The sequence below is a fragment of the Salarias fasciatus genome, chromosome 17 (assembly GCF_902148845.1).
Source record: "Salarias fasciatus chromosome 17, fSalaFa1.1, whole genome shotgun sequence".
NCBI lineage: Eukaryota > Metazoa > Chordata > Actinopteri > Blenniiformes > Blenniidae > Salarias > Salarias fasciatus.
In genome coordinates this window covers 4,346,779-4,365,337 of record NC_043761.1, presented here as the reverse complement: position 1 = coordinate 4,365,337, position 18,559 = coordinate 4,346,779, and the positions used below count along the sequence as shown (strand labels likewise).

General features: G+C 43.5%; 1 protein-coding gene across 1 annotated transcript; it reads left to right on the top strand.

Moving 5' to 3' along the window:
• Positions 1-337: 337 nt before the first annotated feature.
• On the top strand, positions 338-17,202 carry igf1 (insulin-like growth factor 1). The gene is made up of 5 exons (XM_030113887.1): positions 338-783; positions 2,044-2,203; positions 14,791-15,044; positions 16,103-16,138; positions 16,838-17,202. The coding sequence occupies exons 1-5, from the start codon at positions 736-738 to the stop codon at positions 16,895-16,897; spliced, it is 558 nt and encodes a 185-aa protein (XP_029969747.1). The 5' UTR covers positions 338-735; the 3' UTR covers positions 16,898-17,202.
• Positions 17,203-18,559: the final 1,357 nt, after the last annotated feature.

The window sequence follows — 18,559 nt, the reverse complement described above, 5'->3', positions numbered from 1 at the left end:
GAAAAGCTGCAAATCCTGCACAGTGGCACAAACGTGCGGTTTTCTGGTTATCTCTGGCTCTCGTGCAGCTCCACATTGCAATAAAAATGTCACATTTTTCCACTTGGCATGTGTTTTGCTTTTCATTCCACCTTTCAAGTCAGTAGCCGCGCTGGTGAGTAAGTGGAAAGGGGCTTCTGACGGTTTATTTTAGCCTTAATCAGATGAGACTGTTGAAACACGCGGTGCCAAATTACGCACGGCGACCTACAGTCTTTAAGTTCTCCTTCACAATAATTCAGCGCAACAAAAAAAAAAGAAAAAAAAAAAGCGTCCTGTGTGGGACTGCACAGCTTTTTCTATCTTCTATGAACCACTAACCAAGTCTTAGAGAGATCAAAATTCAATCCCGTTCTGAGAAAAAAAAAAAAGAAAAAAAAAGAGGAGAGAAATGACGTTATTTGAATGTGTGCCCAAAATCCTTAATGAATAACTTAGGACGAGTAGGAGGCAAATGCTGCCCCAGCTGTTTCCTGTTGAAAATGTCTGTGTAATGTAGATAAATGTGAGGGATTTTCTCTCTAAATCCGTCTCCTGTTCGCTAAATCTCACTTCTCCAAAACGAGCCTGCGCAATGGAACAAAGTCGGAATATTGAGATGTGACATTGCCCGCATCTCATCCTCTTTCTCCCCGTTTTTAATGACTTCAAACAAGTTGATTTTCGCCGGGCTTTGTCTTGCGGAGACCCGTGGGGATGTCTGGCGCTCTTTCCTTTCAGTGGCATTTATGTGATGTCTTCAAGGTAACTTACCTGATTTGCTTCGACACTTTACATTCTCACCTTGCTTCTTCACTTGCTCACCTCTCGCGCAGAGCATCCTCTGCCTACTTTAAACTGAAATGATAACGATATTAATTTAAAAAAATGTGGAATCTCAACCTTGCAATTTGACTTCGCAGCTCTTAAATGCATGAGAAATGTGCAATTATTTTCATTTTTGCTCATTTTCATCCGGTTTTGGGAGCAGCTGCGCTGCAATGTGTTGCTTGATTTCTTTCCATTTTACAGATATTGTGCATTTTTTTGAGCTGATTTCTTTTTTTTCTTTTTTCTTCTCGATATCTTTGAATCGTGCATGAGTTTGACTGCACGGATGAATGAAAGGGGTGGATTTCATCCTCTGTGCGCTCCGCGCTCCTTTTCTCCAGAAAACCCGATTGCAGCTCTGCAACTTTCCGAGTAATTCCTGCTGAGTCTGCATTATTACGTTTCTAAATATCTAACCTGATGCTGCCGGGCTTTGAGAGGCAGGAGTGCTTACCATGAAACACAGATGGTGCGTCGCAGCTGTGTTGCGGTCGGATGATGTTTTGCGTTTATTCTCTTTATTGTGCGTATTTGGCCCCCTCAGCTTCCTCTCCTGGCACTGACGGGGCAGCTTTTTCCCCCATCTCATTTTCTGGATCGGAGAGATGCCCCTGTTTTGCGTATGTGCGTGAGCGTATGTGTGCCTTTGCTTCTTTTATCCTACTTTTATAGATTTTGATGCGTAAAAGCGCGCGGACGGCTGGGATTTGGGCACAGATGGCACGTCTTACGGGTCGTTAATGACGGATGTGCTTGACGATTATTTATTTTAAGAGATTTGATCGGTGTGTATTCATGTGCAGGGATGACACGGAGAGGGCGTTCAAAGTGTGTTTCCAATCTTGGACGCGCACCGCGCGGGTGCGCACAGACGTGCCGGAGCATCCGGGCTGGTTTGCCTCCTCTTGTTGGCACCAAGTGTAAATTTGGATTAAAAAAAAATCTCTGTGAAATTTTCATCTATATATTTTCCATTTCTACAGCAAAACATGCGCAGGCTGAGATTCGGGTCTAAAATGAAAATGTTTTGCGCATTTCTTGACTTTAATTGCTTAAAAAGTGTTTGAACTAAACTCCCCCACTGATGACATTGTGTGAAATTGTGAAAAGTGTCTCTCTGTCTCCCTTCTGTGTGTGTATGTGTGTCTGCGTGCGTGTGCGTGTTTGTGTGTGTGTGTGTGTGTGTGTGTGCAGAGTGCGATGTGCTGTATCTCCTGTAGCCACACCCTCTCACTACTGCTGTGCGTCCTCACCCTGACTCCGACGGCAACAGGGGCGGGCCCTGAGACCCTGTGCGGGGCGGAGCTGGTCGACACGCTGCAGTTTGTCTGTGGAGAGAGAGGCTTTTATTTCAGTAAGTGCACCTTTTTATTTATTCATAAAGGTTGGCTGTGGAAGTCCCAGAGCTCTCCACCTCCAGCGAGCTCATAAATAAAAAAGCAGCCGGTTTGACATCTCGTCTTGACTTTCCCTGCATTAATTCACTCCCTCCTCCACTCTTACATCTCCTCTTCAGCTTCATTCTGAAGACGTTTCAGCCGAAATTTGGAATAATGAAAGTAACTAAGTGGCAGGTTGCAGGAGAGTTAAAGACTCTTTACGTGGAATTTGGCCACGAAGTTGCAGAAAAAAGGAGAGGTAGAAAGCAAATGTTGCAATGAAGTTTTTTCTCCTTTTTTTTCCACTAGAGAAAGGGAAAGCTACCCAAAAAAAAAAACCCTCAACCAAAGAATCCAGGATTTAAATCTCCAATTTTTCCATTAAGGGGTATAACCCAGCCCAGAACAGCACAGGATATATGGAGCGAGCGAGGTTAGGTGCAGTGTTTTCCAGGACATGTATCCTGATCTCTCTGTCAGACAGCAGCAGCGTGACTATACATTAGCAGCACATCTGGCAGAGATCCTGCACAGCTCCGCTTTTTTTTCCCATATTATTCACCTTCCACTGGCTCAGATCCATCAATTAGGACAATTTGCATTAAACCATCTGCTTTTTCAGAGTCCCACAATAATGAATTCTGCTCCCGTGCAGCTTTGACATAACAATCCGTTATTGATGGTTTGGTTGGGTCCCAAAGTTTGGGGAGATTTTTCCACATGTGGTCGACTTTGTCAGCTGCCAGTTAAAAAAAAAAAAAAAAAAAAAAAGATATAAGATTTCTGTGGGAGATCAGCATCTTTAATGCCTTTTCAGTCGTCCCTCTTTTCCAGTTGTTGATTGATTCTTGCCCTCACCTGAACCTGAAACTTGGCGGAAACGCACCTTCACGGGGTGCCGTTGACTGACTGGCTGAAGCCCCCGAGGCGGATCCGCGTTCGAATCCCGGCCTCACAAACAGAGCTCAGCCGTGCAAACTGAAGGCCTGTAGAGATGGTGCAGCTAGCGTTCTGTTGTCTCGACATGCAAATGATCCGACCACACGGGAAAAGATGACAGCCGAGTCCAGAGTGAGGGTGACGCCTGGGCAGAAACGACACGTTTTAATACCCAGAAGAGTAATGAAACTAAAACAGACAGAATTTCCAAAGTGGCTGAGGATCTCTGCATGCACAGGAAGAACACGCAAAAGAAACATTTTGAAGCCAAACTATTGCAGTATTGATCGTCACAAATCAACCTCAAATAATTATCTTTGCATTGAAGGAGAAAGCTACCAGGAGAAATATGCATATGCATATGAAGAACATGCAAACTCCTTCAAGTCTGAAATCAAGCGCTTGCAGTTCGGTGCTAACCGCTGTGTTCCCCTGCAGCCTAGCTTTCCAGTCAACCCTCCAGTTTGATGTTTGCTGTTGGGGTTCATCCTCTGCAGACAACAAGCGTCCAAAACCTCATGGCAATCGGCTCGCTGCCTGTTTTCATTTGGACCGAAGTGAAGAAGCAACACCAGCTTGCAGTTACCGTACGCCTCCCGTTTTTAATATCCACCAGCGGCTCTTCCAGCGCTCACCAGCTGGTCAAGCTACCGACAATGGGATCCTTTCACAAAAGAGCTCGGCGTGCGCTCCAGAGTCGTGCACGTGAGGCATTAACGGCCGGCCTCAGAGGAGGTCGGGCGGGCTGGGAAGTGAGCAGCGGCACCTCGCCGCTGCCAGAGAAGAACTCTCTCCAGTTTGGTTCTGGTTGGTAGGAGATGTGATAAAAAGAGGATTGACTGCAGGTCTGTGCTTCTTGTGTGTGTTGGACCATTCGTGCGTTGACCCTGAATGATGGATCTCCTCCAGAGCTGCAGCTGAGCTCTGAGGTGCTGAACTGGACCAGAAGCCCGTTGACGAGCAGCACACTGAGAGTCACATGATCTGGTTCTGGACCATCAATCCGGGATGGATCCAACATGGAGGACTGCAGCCTTCACCTGTATTTTTCTAAAAGCTGACTCACACTGCAGAACCGACTGTGTGTTACCAGAACTCGGGTGCAGTGATGCACTTGAACCACGCCAGGCCAAATTATTAAATGCATTACGTAACAAACCGCTTCGGCATGAGAGCTGCAGGAAATGTCTCTGAACGGGACTTCGCCGTGTCGCCGTGCACCTTGCTGCTGCAGCGTTCCGTCCCCCCCACCCCACCCTCTCCATCCCCTCCCACTTTTCCAGGAGCAGTCATCCTGAGCATCGGAGCCTCCGTGCACCGTATGCCAGAAAGTAGCTGGAGCTTCCCCAAAGCTACTGCGAAGCGGCGAGTCCTGTTGGTCCAGATGCTGCTGGCAGCGCCGGCGTGCTGTGAAGTGGTCGTGACAGGCGGCGCCGCTGCCAGCTTTCTGCCGGTTAGGACTCCTTTCTGCTCGGCGGATTCCCTCCGCCGCCGCCTTCCTCTTGCATAAATGAGCGCTTGAGCTGGGAAAGTGTGGAAAATCACGGCCTGCGTGATCAAACATTACATTACATTACGTTGTAGGAGATAAATGCCTGGAGCTCGTCTCTTTCTGGGGCCGTCGGCTCTTTTGGCTTCTGAGTAAACAGCTGCTTGGATTTTGACCTGAAGCCGAGCTCCCTGGTTAGCGTCTAACGGTAGCTTGAAGCTGTTGAAGCTCACTGACGTGCGAATGTGACAAAGGGGGATTTCACTACATTAGAATAAACGTCTCGGAGAACAGGACGTCGACGCCAACGCAGCTCATGAATCCTCCAGCAGGACGAACCTCTTAAACGGGAACAGACCTTTTTGCGGTGGGTGGGTGGGTGTATTTGTCTTCACCGCATTACCTTACACTGAGCTGTCACCCGACTACACAGCTCCCATCTATCACGGCTGAAAAAGAGGCGGATTTCACCAACACTCCTTCTTTTTTCCTTTTTTCTGAGAAGACGATGAGGTTGGAGCAGCAGGGTGCTGCGCATTGGAAAGTCTTTTTTTCGTGAAAAGTATCTGGAGAATCCATTTGGGTTTGAGCCGTCTGCAGGACCCGGTGGCCAAAGGAAGCACGCTCCTTTCCCTGAACTCTTCCCCTCCGGTCGGGCTGTGTTGAACTTGGCAGGCGTCTGATTGATAATGTGTCCGGAGACGATGTTGCAACGACAGTGTGCTCGCCAATCCACCTTAAGCATGCCACCGGTAACGCTGCACATTTCCCACCCTGACAGAAACACTAAACACCAGTTGGTGGAAATTCTCTCACTCTCTCCTTTTTTTTTTTTTTTTTTTTAATGAAACAGATTGCGGTCCATGAAACAGAAAGAGAGAGGAGAAAAAAAAATCCACAACCGTAGTCAGTTTTTCCAATTATTAGCCTGACCTAGAAATCCTCAGTTGTCTTTGTAATGCTTTAGCAGGCAGCACTGCGGGCTCATTTCACTGGGATGCTCGTTCCATGAATCAGATCTGTTATGGGAGTTTTTCTGGCTGAAGTGTGAGCACTAAGTAGCTCCATGTCCTCAGTCACTATTAGTTCAAGCTGAAACCTTGAGTTATTCTACAGCAGGAGCGTCACACTCGTTTTGGTTCAGGGGCCACAAACCCAACACGAAGACGGCACGGTAACCCTGCAATGACCGCACTTCCTCATCTTTTCCTTTGGTTTCAGTGCTGAGAAGTGCTGTCTGCCCTGTTTTTGTTAAACATATTGGGGAAGAAAACTTGTGACCAGAAGGTTCAAACCCCACTGCAGACTGGTCGTTGCTGTGAGCATGCAGGCTTCTTGACCTCCAATGTTTTGAGTGAAGACCTTAAACTTAGTTTAAAGCGGTGCTCCAAGTCTCTAAATGGTCGTTTTTGAGAAATGCTTCCAGTTTTCTACTGACTCCCATCTCAAATTCTCTGAAATGCGGAGAACTTGCAGGTGCGCGATCCTGTTAAAATCAGTAGTTCATCTGTACATAATTTGAAAAGATTAGCAAGAACAGAAGAGGATTCCAAAGTATTTATGCTGATCTTGAATTCAGTGCAGCTTTTCAAACAAACTATATTTGCTAACATGAACAACACCATCATCTGCATATATGGAGACATTTCTGACTTATGAAACACACTGACTGAGGCTACATGAAGGACAAGACATAACAACTGTATTTTTTTTACTCATGGAGCAGGTTGTTTTATGGCCCACAAGCCTGATGTTTCACATCCCTGCTTCATCCACTCTAGCTTTATTTCACAGCCAACACAAGTTTGAAGCTAAAAATAGAAAATTCCAAATCGTCCTTAAAGTCAAAGTGGGTGCTGTTACTCTGTTCACTGAAGGCTGTCAGCTGGGAAAGGCTGTCTGAACATTGGAACAGCTTCTGAATTGGTTTCTATTGGTTAGAAAACAAAAGTCACCGACCACATCAGACAGGCCAAAGTGCTTCATATCAACAATCATTAACAAATGCAGAATAAGAGAGTGAAGACTCAATAAAAACAATGATAGATTAGAATTTGAACTATTCAAACATGCAGTTGCAGAATTGTAAATAACGCCTACTTTTTTTAAAATCATATTTTAACATTTTAAATTACATTAAGAGGAAATCATAAGGGAGAAGAAGGACTCTTTGAAATACCTGACAGTCTCCTCAGTCCAGCATTTGAAGGGTCATTATGTTCCCGTTGTACCTCTGTTGCACACTAGGTGGCAGTGCTGAGTCATGTTGTTCTACCAGCTGGTTGGTGGAAGTTGTTTATCATGACACTGTGTGATAACAAGAGCTCCAGCTCAATACACCATCTTGTGGAGCAAACTGGTACTGCAACATTTTAACAGGCTAGGACCAGTTGATTTTGACTTGATGACTTTTGGAGATACACCAGGATCACATCACAAAATTCAGTTTCAGACAACTTCAGTTTTGACTGACTGTGCAGATTATTACAGATCATGAAAGTAATGATTATTTTCACAATACACTGAAACAATTCCTGTTGTTTTGAATGATATACTCAAGTGAATGTTTTAATGGGTCAGCATGAGGTTTGGAGTCTTGTGAGAATTTCTGCAAAAATCGGTGATGAATGGAGATAAGCCACAAGTTTGCTGTTAATTAAGGCTATTGTGGTAAAAATGAAAAGCAATGTTTTAGCTCATTGAGCTGAGCAGATGGGAAGGAACAGGGCTGAAAGTTTGAATTTGTGCTTTGCCTTCGGTTCTCGTCAGTTTGATTCAGAGCGGCTTGAGCCGTGTTGGGAGGGAGTACGTGTAAACAGCGCGTCACACACACATGCACAGCCGGGCGCTGTCCCTCAGCAGCAGGGGATTATGTGGATTACAGGATGATGATCAGGACGGCCGCCCCCCCCCCCCCCCCCCCCCCCCCTTTCCCTCCTCCTCCTCTCCGAGTCACACACCGGACCTCGACACGCAGCAGCAGGAGCTACCATCTGAAGAAAGACCTCCTGTGTCTCCACCAACAAGGTGTCATTTTCCCATTAACCCAGAAAAGCTCAGAGAATCACTCCCGAGCGGAACAAAGAGGCGTCTCATGGAGCAGGTTCCACCTGAACATTAGATGAAGTCCAGAGTCGAGGGATTTGAGGACATTCGAGGGGCTAAACAGTGCTTTACCTTTATCACTTTAATCCAGTCACATAATATAAGTCCTCCACCAAGAAAAACAAGGCTATACCTCGTAACATTAGCGCAGAGATCACTGAGATTTATAGCCGATATCCTTCCTGGCCTTTTTCCTTGTTCACCTTAGCGCTTCTCATAAATTGCTTTTCATTTTGCGCTCCAGTCGTGGCCAAAGAGTCCTACACGCCGTTGATCACTTGTACTCTCTCCACTGCCAGTGTCTCAACAGAGGTAGACACAGTGACGCAAAGGTAACCCAGCGTAACCTCAGTCAGTGTTACGATAATATTTGTCCCAGTGGAGAACGGGAGGAACAGTCTAATAAATGCGGCTCATGAGTATCACTTTCACCCACTTTATTAACCTCAGACTGTCCAGTTTACCTCCGTCAGGTGAATTTATGACCTGGAAGGCCATTCATGAAGTGAGTACGGGGGGATTGATGATGTGTGGGATTTGACGGTTCATTCACGGTCTGGAGCTCCAGATCCAACTGTGAGCAAGAATTTACGACACAAGTTCGCACAAGTTCCCTCTTGACAAAATATGGACGAGACCCACTTTCGGAGACTCTGATCACCTCTAGTTTGTGTGGGTGAAGCAATCCTCCACCCGCCCATCCATCGTTTTTACCTGTTCAAGTCCAACGTAGGGTCATTGGGAACACAGACTCTGGAAAATAAATTTGCACTGTTTATCACATTCACCCATTTATCCTCATAACAATGGTGACAGCTTCTATCTTTTTAGCACTATATTCAGAGTCTTTTTCAAGAACTCTTGGACATTTTGGACAGGAGGAGATAGGATATCAATCCCTCAACTCTTTGATTTGACAGCTCGCCCATGACTCGATCAACTTAAGCAGTGGGAGAAAGTCGGCGTTTCTACTGAGAACATACAGAAATGCCTTGACCCGGTCAGGACCTGAACCACTGCACCCCAGTGTCGTCTTCCAATACATTTATTGGTTTATATGTCGGTGTCCTTGATCAAATCACCGAACTCCAAAAGTCTTCCAGTAGAGACCATGAAACGGTGGAAGTGTTCATTCATGAGTTTCCGCCGTGAACTCCACATTCACTCTGTTCTCTCAATAATAGCATTTAAAGAACTCCCCACATCTGTTAAATTTAATCGGACACACTTGTATATAATAATTCCCAGAAGATGTCTAAACACCTGCGGGTCTGGCAGTAGAGTTTGGCTTCCTGGTAAGGTCACCAGTTCAATTCCCACCTCAGCTCAACCAGATCTGATGGCAGGAAACTGAAGTTGGGGTAGATTCTAAAGGCTGGCAGGAACATGGTGTGGTAGAGTTTCTGCCATCTGTGTGCAAATGGACTAATTTGACTGCAATTGCAGAGTAAAAAGGTGAAAATGAGCCATAGAAGTGCAATCTAATCTACCATTCGACACTCTCGCCAAAGAAACCTGTCCTCGGCCAATTCCATTTTGTCCTTCTGTATCCAAAATGATTTGAGCAACTCTCTTAATTCATGTGGTGGTGCGTTTGGATGAAGTTCCAGTGTCACAGCGCAGGAACACTTCACTCCTGCCATAAACTCTTTGTGGTACCAGTGATAAAGATGTAGTTTCCAGTACTTCAGGCAGCCCTCACAGTCCCTGCCCAGCTGTAAACTGTCTGACACTTCGCAGGAAGAGCGGCACGCCGGCTCCAAGAATCCACTGCTTTTTATTGACCATGACTAGGCTGTAAAACTCAGATGCTTTCTGTGCCACTCTGGAATGGGGGAATCCAGCCATCTCTCTCGGTACTGCTCCTTAGAGGAATGAACACTATGCGAGCTGAGCCTTTCAAATACCAAACCGGCGATGTTTCATTGAGCCGTGCGGTGACATCAGATGAGGAACACAGTGAGAGTGAAATTCCTCTGAAGACATAATTACGACAGCAGAGTTACTGTCAGGAAAGATGCAAACAGGCTCACATCCACTTCAAATCATCCCAAACAGCTTTCTTAAAGGTGTATTATGTAATATTTCTGTTCCTTGTAAATCCATCCAGACTTAAATGATTACGAAAAAACAAGTCCTGGTGTGATCTCAAAGATAATTTTTTTCATGTGCTGCTGGTGAATCTGTCAAAGTAAGCAAGTTTTTCCTATCTGCCTCCATCAGTTTAGGTTTTTAATACAAGCTTTGACCACGTGGTGGCACAATGAGTCACTTAAAGAAGTATTGGTAGGAATCCTTAACACATAATAGTTAACCCAGTCATAAAACAATCAACCAAAACAAGAAGCAAAGGATCCAAAACAGTCAAAGAACTGACAGTAAAGTAACCGACCAGGGTTAGGGTTCGTAATCAAAGTGGAAAGGAAAACTAGGGATGAAATGCGTAACCCTGATGAACTCCATGATTAAGATACTTTTCTAGTTCATAATTAACAATAATATTATTTTTTTTAATTCCAATAATACTGTATGTTATGTCAGCACACGGGAGCTCAATAGTATTACAATTTCTTTTAACCTTTACATACTTATTCAGATCTGAACTGATGTGTTTTGACTTTCGTAAGCAGAAAAAATACCCCATATTCTACATTGACATGTCATTACTTTTCCCAAAGTGACATTAAATCAGCGATGTAGTGCATGTTTACACCACAAGATGGTGCATTGAGTTACTCAGCGGAGCAACCACAGGATTAACCAAATAAAAACTTTTAACATCTGGGAGAGGGAAGGCGATTCAACACTGCCACCCAATGGACAACAGAGGCATGACGTTAAATGAACCTGGTGGCGCTTTGGGTTTTACAATGTCTGTGTGTGGGAAAGGAAGTAGGACTTTTCCCAGTTCCTCGAGAATACATCCTAAACTGTAAAGCTTGTCAAGCAAATTTACAGGCCTCCCTTAAGTGAGGACCCCAAGCTGATTGTTTACAGACAATGGGGACAAAAATGCAAAATTCTCCTTAAGTGAAGACATTTTTTGAAGTCAGGCTGAGGATTGAGTAAAGGGTTGACGTGCCTGAATTAGACTGGTCCAAGTCTGCAGGAAATTAATGTGCTTCGATGAAATGTCCTGAAAACGCATTGTTAGCATGTTTCAGCGTTAAATCAAAGCGTTGAATGAATTAACAGGTTTTGAAATAAGAGTATTATTCCTTTCTGCACCTGCTGCCACTGGAGTAAGGAGTACAGAAATCACAAATGACCAAAACCAACAAAGTTACCAAACTTTACTTTTGAACTGGTGTGGCTGGAAACTGCAGATGTACGTTTGATGTTTCCAATCATCCATCCATCCATCCATCTTCCACCGCTGATCCGGGACCGGGTCGCGGGGGCAGCAGTTGAAGCAGAGATGCCCAGACTTTCCTGCCCCCAGATTGATGTTTAAAAAAAAAAAAAGAAAAAAGGCTTTAAGCTTTTTCATGCCATGCAAGTACTCCACGGACTCAAACCGTGGACTTTGCCACTGTGAGCCAAGCGAACCCCTTCCCTCTCCATGGAGAACAGGTGCCCCAAACGACCCAAACAAAAGGTAGCTAGGAAGGATTTCGAACCTATAAACTTCAGCTTTCAGTTGAAAACACTTTCAACTTGCCTGCTTTTTCGTGGATAACTTTGACATGTCACAGACACTCGAAACACTGACGCACAGCCTTTAAATCTCCTCCTGCTCCATCGTGTGCGATCCCCGCGCCCCCCTCCCAGAGTCCTCTGCAAACGGCAGAGTTATTGACGCTCTCTTGTTTAACAACAAGTGGCATGAAACAAGTCTTTGTTTACGGGGGATTACGGCAGTTATCCTCGGCAGCGGAGCGTTTAAAAGCAAAGCTTTCAGAGCTGATTATTCCCTGCGTGTTCCTCTCCGACCTGCCGAGCTGATTATCCCACATGTTGCAGGCAGCGCCGGATGATTCCTCTCTCGGTTCCAGCTGTTTGAGCAGCGGGGTGGCAAACTATTTCCAGAATTATAGCGGATGTTAATTTGCAAGGCTTTATTGGGAGGGATTGGCAAAAACAGGCTGAGCTCCGAGCGGGTGCGGATCCTTTTTTTGGCTTCCAGCGGCCGTTATATAATCGGTGCGCAGCAGCTGGACGTCATGTTTCTCGGGTCTCGACATCTTTGACGTCAGGAATGAAGGTACCAGCTGAAAACACTCGGACAGAACAAGTTTGTTCAGACCAGAACACAGAAAAGATGTTGACAGGAACACACAGAAGTACAAAAGATAATTTTTTGATTAATAAAACCAGAGCTCCCCCTGGTAGGTCCATTCTTAATGAGGGCCACGAGAAATATTGCAAGAACAAATATGTGTAAAAGGCGACTAAGAAAAATAACATAGTTACCTCAACACACAAAGACATTAACATCATCGACATAGAAATATTTTGATAAGAATGCCCCAAATGGCATGTTTACTTATTAAAACATGTGGCACCAGCTAAGCTGGGTGACAATGCAAATTTATGATCAACATTCGCACTGTCACACTGGCGTCTGACTGAATTTATGTATATTTCCCATTAAGGATTGTAGCTTAGGATATAATTTTTCATAGCTCATACAGCTCAGCTGAAGTTATTACAGTTTTTGTTTGCGGCCGAGTAAACTTTTTTAGTTTTCACTGTACTAAGATTTGTAATTAATACAGATTTTACATTTGTAGCTGAAATTATGCTATGTTTTGTTTATCTAACTTTTGACACTATGCTAATGCTAATAGCCTAAACTTTGATTACTTGTAGTATGGTAAAGTGTTGTTGCTAAGTTTTATGGCACATAGTATTCTTAAGTTTTTAGCTAATGGCATAGCATCCTTTGTATTCTGTTCTTTAGAAAAAAATTCTGTAGTAAAGTGATTAACTTTTGTAGTTAGTACTCTCTTTGACAGTTTGCTGTAAGTTTTATAGTTAGGATCCAGCTTATGTATTTACCTTTTGGAGTGTGCTACTTAATTTCCTTTACTGTATACTAAATTAAACGGCTTTCAAAATGAACGCATTCAGTGTGAAAAGGTTAATAGCTTATGCTACACTTGCAGTGTTTGAAGGAATACTCCGAAGATTTTTGACCCACGCCCTATCCCTATCATTGACAAAGTTAGACAAGCTCATAAATACCTTTTTTGTGTCTCTGCATCCAGTGGCTGGTTTCCTGCTGTTAGCATCGTAGTTAGCTTAGCTCAATTGCTGGAAGTAAATAGGAAACAGAGCCGGGCTGACAAAAGTGGACAAAATACTTCTTACAGTGGTCCAGGGGATGGCATATTAGCACGTGAAGTAAATCCGAATGGTTATAAAACATTTTAAAAGACTTGTTTTCTTTTCAATCCGTTAAAATAATGTTTGATACACACAGACCTGCGCATGCGTAGTGCTCCGCAGAAGGATATAGCTACTGGAGCACAGCAGTAGAAGCCGTAGACTCAGCCATCGATGCTAACAGCTGGGAACCAGCCACTAGACACAGAGAAACAAAAAAGGTATTTATGAGCTTTTCTAACTTTGTCAATGATAGGGATAGGGCGTGGGTCAAAAATCTTCGGAGTATTCCTTTAAGTGCACCATAAGCAAGATTTTGCAGGTATTTTAAATTTTGCAATTTTTGTAGCTCAAAGTATTCTAAAAAATTGGCTAACAGGTTGTGTTTTGCACATCCTGCATATCATACATAATTATCACACAAAAAAACCCCCAAAAAAACCAATTTTTTTCTTAATCTGTCCTGATGTTTTATTTCACATTCCTATTTAGAAGGTTTCCAGATAAAACTGCTTCCCATGTTCGCTGAATTATGTATTGGATCCATGTATTTTTAGCGCCGGGGTTGTCGCCTCCTCCGGTCCACGCCTCGGTGTCCGGGGTCCGAGGAGAAGGCTCGGCGCTAATGCGACCTGTCAGCGGCTGCATGGCGGAGCCGTTAGCGGTGAGAGGAAAAGACATTTCCTCTGTGCAGATGCCACATTGCGTTATTATTATTTCACTTGGTGACAGCGAAAAGCCCATCAGGGCCGCTTTGTTCCTGGAGTGCAGCGAGACTGTAAATGCAGAGTCCGGTTTTGATAAAAAGCCACTTGCCGGGATTGCGATTTTGGGAAAGAGAAACCATGTTATGGTGTTTGGTGCAGTCAAACAAAACTGATCCGAAAATTCTCAGAGTTCGTAAACATTTTGACTGAAATGGTAGAATAACTGATTTATTGAAGTGTTTTCTCCACATTTCAAACTTCTTTAGCAATGTAGTTGAGCCTAAGTGGTTTTTTTTTACCACTCACACAATTGACATGACGGATTTAGCGTGTTTGCCTTCATAAATTTGGAATATTGTGCATTTGTTCCAGATGGTGTCAAATATTTAGCATGTCACTAGTTGTTATAGCTCACAGAATAATTAATAAACTTTTACATATTGTTTGCAAATTCACGATCGATCTTTTTTAACGTCCAGTGTTATGTACATCATACTAACTTTTGTAGTCTTTTGCGATTGTAGCTTAAAATGTGCAAATTTCAAAGCATGACTTCTTTAAGCGATATATTGCTAGGTTGCACAGCGTACATATTAACATCTAGAGCACACTGCTCAATATGTGGATTTGATTTTGTGCCTGTGTAGTACAATAGCATTTATTTGTAATTTCTTCAAGCAACATTTTGTAACTTACAGCATTCTGACTTTTTTTAAATTTATTGTATGCTAACTTTGGGGGCTTTACAGAGTGCTAACTTCTGTTGCCAACAAGACAGAAAATTGGATTTTACATCATGATAAAGTTCGTAGTTGACAATAAGCTACTAGAAGCACTATGCTACAAGTATGCATACATTTAGAGTTTACAGTGTGTACATTTTTGTCGATCGCCCATTGCTAACTTTGATTAGTTAAGACATGGTAACTTTTTCAGCACATGGGTAAATACCCACAGCACCTGTCACCTAGCTTACTCGTGCTCTGTGTTTCAGGTAAACCGGGCTATGGCGCCAATGCGCGGCGGTCCCGCGGCATTGTGGACGAGTGCTGCTTCCAAAGCTGCGAGCTGCGGCGCCTGGAGATGTACTGTGCACCTGCCAAGACTAGCAAGCCAGCTCGCTCTGTGCGCGCACAGCGCCACACAGACGTGCCAAGAGCACCAAAGGTTAGTACCGCAGGGCACAGAGTGGACAGAGGCTCAGAGCGTAGGACAGCACAGCAGCCAGACAAGACAAAAAACAAGAAGGTGAGCACGGCGCCCAACAGACGCACTCAAAGTATCCTCTAAAATCTGTTCCACAGCTCAGAAACACGTTAAGAAATGTTTTAAACTAGCAGGAACTGTAGCCTATCCTTTGGAAACGATGTTAGCCGACTGCTTCATGGCTCTGGGAACTTGGAAAGTTATCAATTGGGAAAATCCCCATTTCCGACTGATTCTAAAACAGTTCAATCCTGAAAATGACCAACACTGATTTGGTTTAAATTACCTTCAAAATTGCCCAAGTGGGAATAATCGGATCAGTGTGATAAGATCTGACATGTTTACATTTCAGAAATACAGTTATTGCACCTGTTGTCTATACATGTTCAAGTCCTTCATCAGATATCTATCAAATTTCAAACTTGTGTAGATTTTATTTAAAAAAAAACAAACAAAAAAAAAACTTATTGAACACAGTGATCCATATGGTCATTGTTAGCAGTCCTAATGTTAGCGACAGTGCGTGTTATGGTTTTAGCATCAGTTCTCCCCATGTGGCATCTTGTAACAAATATTGATCCTTGCATTAGCTGTCTTAATGTGGGAGGCAGTAAGAAACAAATTCTTAACGTTAGCTCTCCTAATGTGGAAGATAGTGGATAGTTCATAGCGAGTTGTTAAGCCATTATACTGTTTACAGGAATAACCTGATCAGATTTGTTGATGTCAGATGTGTGTGAACAGACTCAGATTCAGAGAATATTGTCCCACTTCTATCATCTAAAGTTCTGAAAATGTCAGGACTGCATTTTTCACTCACGTCTTCATCATGGAAATCCAAACTTTCCCAAATTCCCAGTAGCTTTTGAAAGCATCATCAGCCAAGAAACAGCTTTGGTTGCATTAATTTTCATTGTAGCATGCATTAGCATTTTCTGACGAAGCGAGGCTAGCAGTTTCCTCATGTTTTTTAGCATTATTCCAAACTGCGCGGATAATGTAGTGTTAACTTCCTGCATAATCCAAACTGTTCATGTATGCTATCATTTTGCCAAATAACGAGTTCAAAGTGTTTAAGTGGCCTCGTTTTTCTCCTACAGAGACCTTTACCTGGACATAGTCACTCATCCTTCAAGGTACGCATGCTAACTGCAGCTCGTTTCGTTCTGCTCTTACTCTGGTGCTATAAATTATTTTAAAAGTGAGGTGTCTAAAAAAAACACATTAGCTTTTTAACCTTTCCTGAAAAAGGAAACGCATCAGCGACAGAAGGAGCTGAGTGGTTTTTGTGGTAGCACCTTTCTCACATTTACTTCGAAAGTCAGGAGAGGAGCCGACTTCAACATTTAGGACAGAAATGTTGGGAGGAGATGATATTTTTAGAGCGACACACTCATGATTTAATACAAAAAGTGTCTTTACCTCAGCAGCAGTGACAAAAGCAGAAAAATAATAAAGTTAAATAGAAAACATTATTTTAGCAAAAGGTCAGTTAAAAGGTGTAAATATGTGGGTTTGGATAGTTTCTTTTAAAACTGACAGATCAAATTTCCTGTTGACAAAATATACAAAACTTTAATTCTATAATCATCTGAGATATTGGATGTCATCAGATTAAACTTTGAACTGAAATTTGAAATTTGACTCAAGACTGAAGAAACCAGGGAATAATTTATGGTTGCAGAATGAATGTTAAAGTACCGTTTTTTTAAACGTCTCTTCATGGTAATTACAGCATTGTACAGAGCATTGGGACAAACAGAAGGAAGGAAGCTTCTGTTTCTTACTTTGAGCAATTAAAAAAACGTTTTGTTGTTCTTCTTCTTGTGTTGCAGGAGGTGCATCAGAAAAACTCAAGTCGAGGCAGCACGGGGGGCAAAAACTACCGAATGTAGGAAAGCAGCCAATGGACAAATGCCTGTCGACTGGGGCAGGGAGAAGGGAGTGGCCTTACCTGGTGGCCCCATGGAATGGTTCACTGTAAAAACCGAGCAGGGCGGACACTAGCGGCGTCAGATAGAAGCTTCAGAGAGCTAGACGCCGTTCTTTTCTACACTGCACCATTCCATATGGGGAGGGATTCTTCGTTAACAGACTAGATTAGCTGCTGAGACACGAACAAGAGCTTATTATTACCTCCAAGCGTGAGCTGCAGCGTCCCCACTCCCACCCAAACTCACCCACCCCCACCCCCACCCCTGGGACCGACCCGTCCTTCCACTCTAAGACAGAGTGGACACTTTCACTCAGCTTCATTTATCAGTCAGCACCCCGGTTCAAAGCCCAGGTTTCACCCTCAGTCTCTTCTCTCACGCCATGCATTACTGTGGATATTCTCATCTCGTCAAGGACAGAGACAACATCATCCTTAGTAGGTTATTGTAGTGGTTATACCTTCGAACTCCTCCCGCGCCCAGTTTGCTAGAAGGTTTGAGGCTGACCGCAAATTCGAACCAGAAAACCCTGAGGATTTGACTGACAGGCTGAACACTTCTAAAATAGCAGATGGAGCCTCTTTAGAGGGATCTGGACGAGAATGGGCAAAGTAGAGCAGGTACAGCAAAACCAAAAGGGGCTTCTCATCATTTCCTTGATAAATTAAATACAGGTCAGATTGAACCTTTATAGGAACATACCTGAAATCTGGAACCCTGTGAGGTTGAGTTCAAGAGTCTTTAAAAACACTGCCAGACACCTTTTATATGCCTGTTAGGTATATACTTTAATTAGCACTACTACCCTGGAACAATTGTATTAGGCCATTCCTGAGACAAGTACACCAAGGTTATAAGATGTTCTGCAAAAGTGCAAACATAACCACATGTTCCGGAGGCACCAACACTCACACTCTAGTGTTCCAAACATACTCGATGAGGATGTCAGCTCAGGGTTGGCAGCTGACATCAACACCAAATTGTCCAATTGCGAAACAAAGTCCAACCTATCTGTCGGGGCAGGCCCGGCACAGAAGAACATGGAATAAAAGCTCTGTCCCATCAACGATCAGGATCAGGGGTGAAATACTGCGTATCTTTCCCTGTAAAGGTCCAGCGCTGAGCATTACATCTGGCTATACTTAATAAATGCAAATAATCTAAAGTCAGTCGTTTTGGCATTCTTTATACCAAGCATAGAATCAAAGAACCGGGTGGAGTCGGCCGGACTGAAGTCCTGGGCTCCAACATGCCATAAAATGACTGATTAGTATTAAAAAAAAAAAAAAAAAAAAAAAAAAAAAATCACAAAGATGTCTATAATTCAGTTTCAAGAACAGAACTGTTCAAGATCAAGGACTTTATACATCAGTCGGGTCCACCGCCAGGAAGTAAAAAAAAGCCTAATCATCAATTTTACAAATTCATGATATAATAGGAAAGATCATCTTTCTTAACCTGAATTTCATCAATATACGAATGTTTGTTTTGTAAAACTAAGAAGAACCAGGAACTGACCCTATAAAGGGTTAAGTCTCTGTTTGGCGATCCGAAATGGGTCACTGAGGGAATTCAAAGTGCATTTGGCAAGTGTTCTTCTGTAGCCCGTTCACATGTCGATAC

Bases quoted from the DNA above. Each gene is read 5' to 3' on its own strand.
- igf1 (XM_030113887.1), top strand. From the start codon at position 736: ATGTCTGGCGCTCTTTCCTTTCAGTGGCATTTATGTGATGTCTTCAAG. The intron at 2,204-14,790 runs GTAAGTGCACCT...TCTGTGTTTCAG, and splicing joins AGAGAGAGGCTTTTATTTCA to GTAAACCGGGCTATGGCGCC. The intron at 15,045-16,102 runs GTGAGCACGGCG...TTTCTCCTACAG, and splicing joins ACAAGACAAAAAACAAGAAG to AGACCTTTACCTGGACATAG.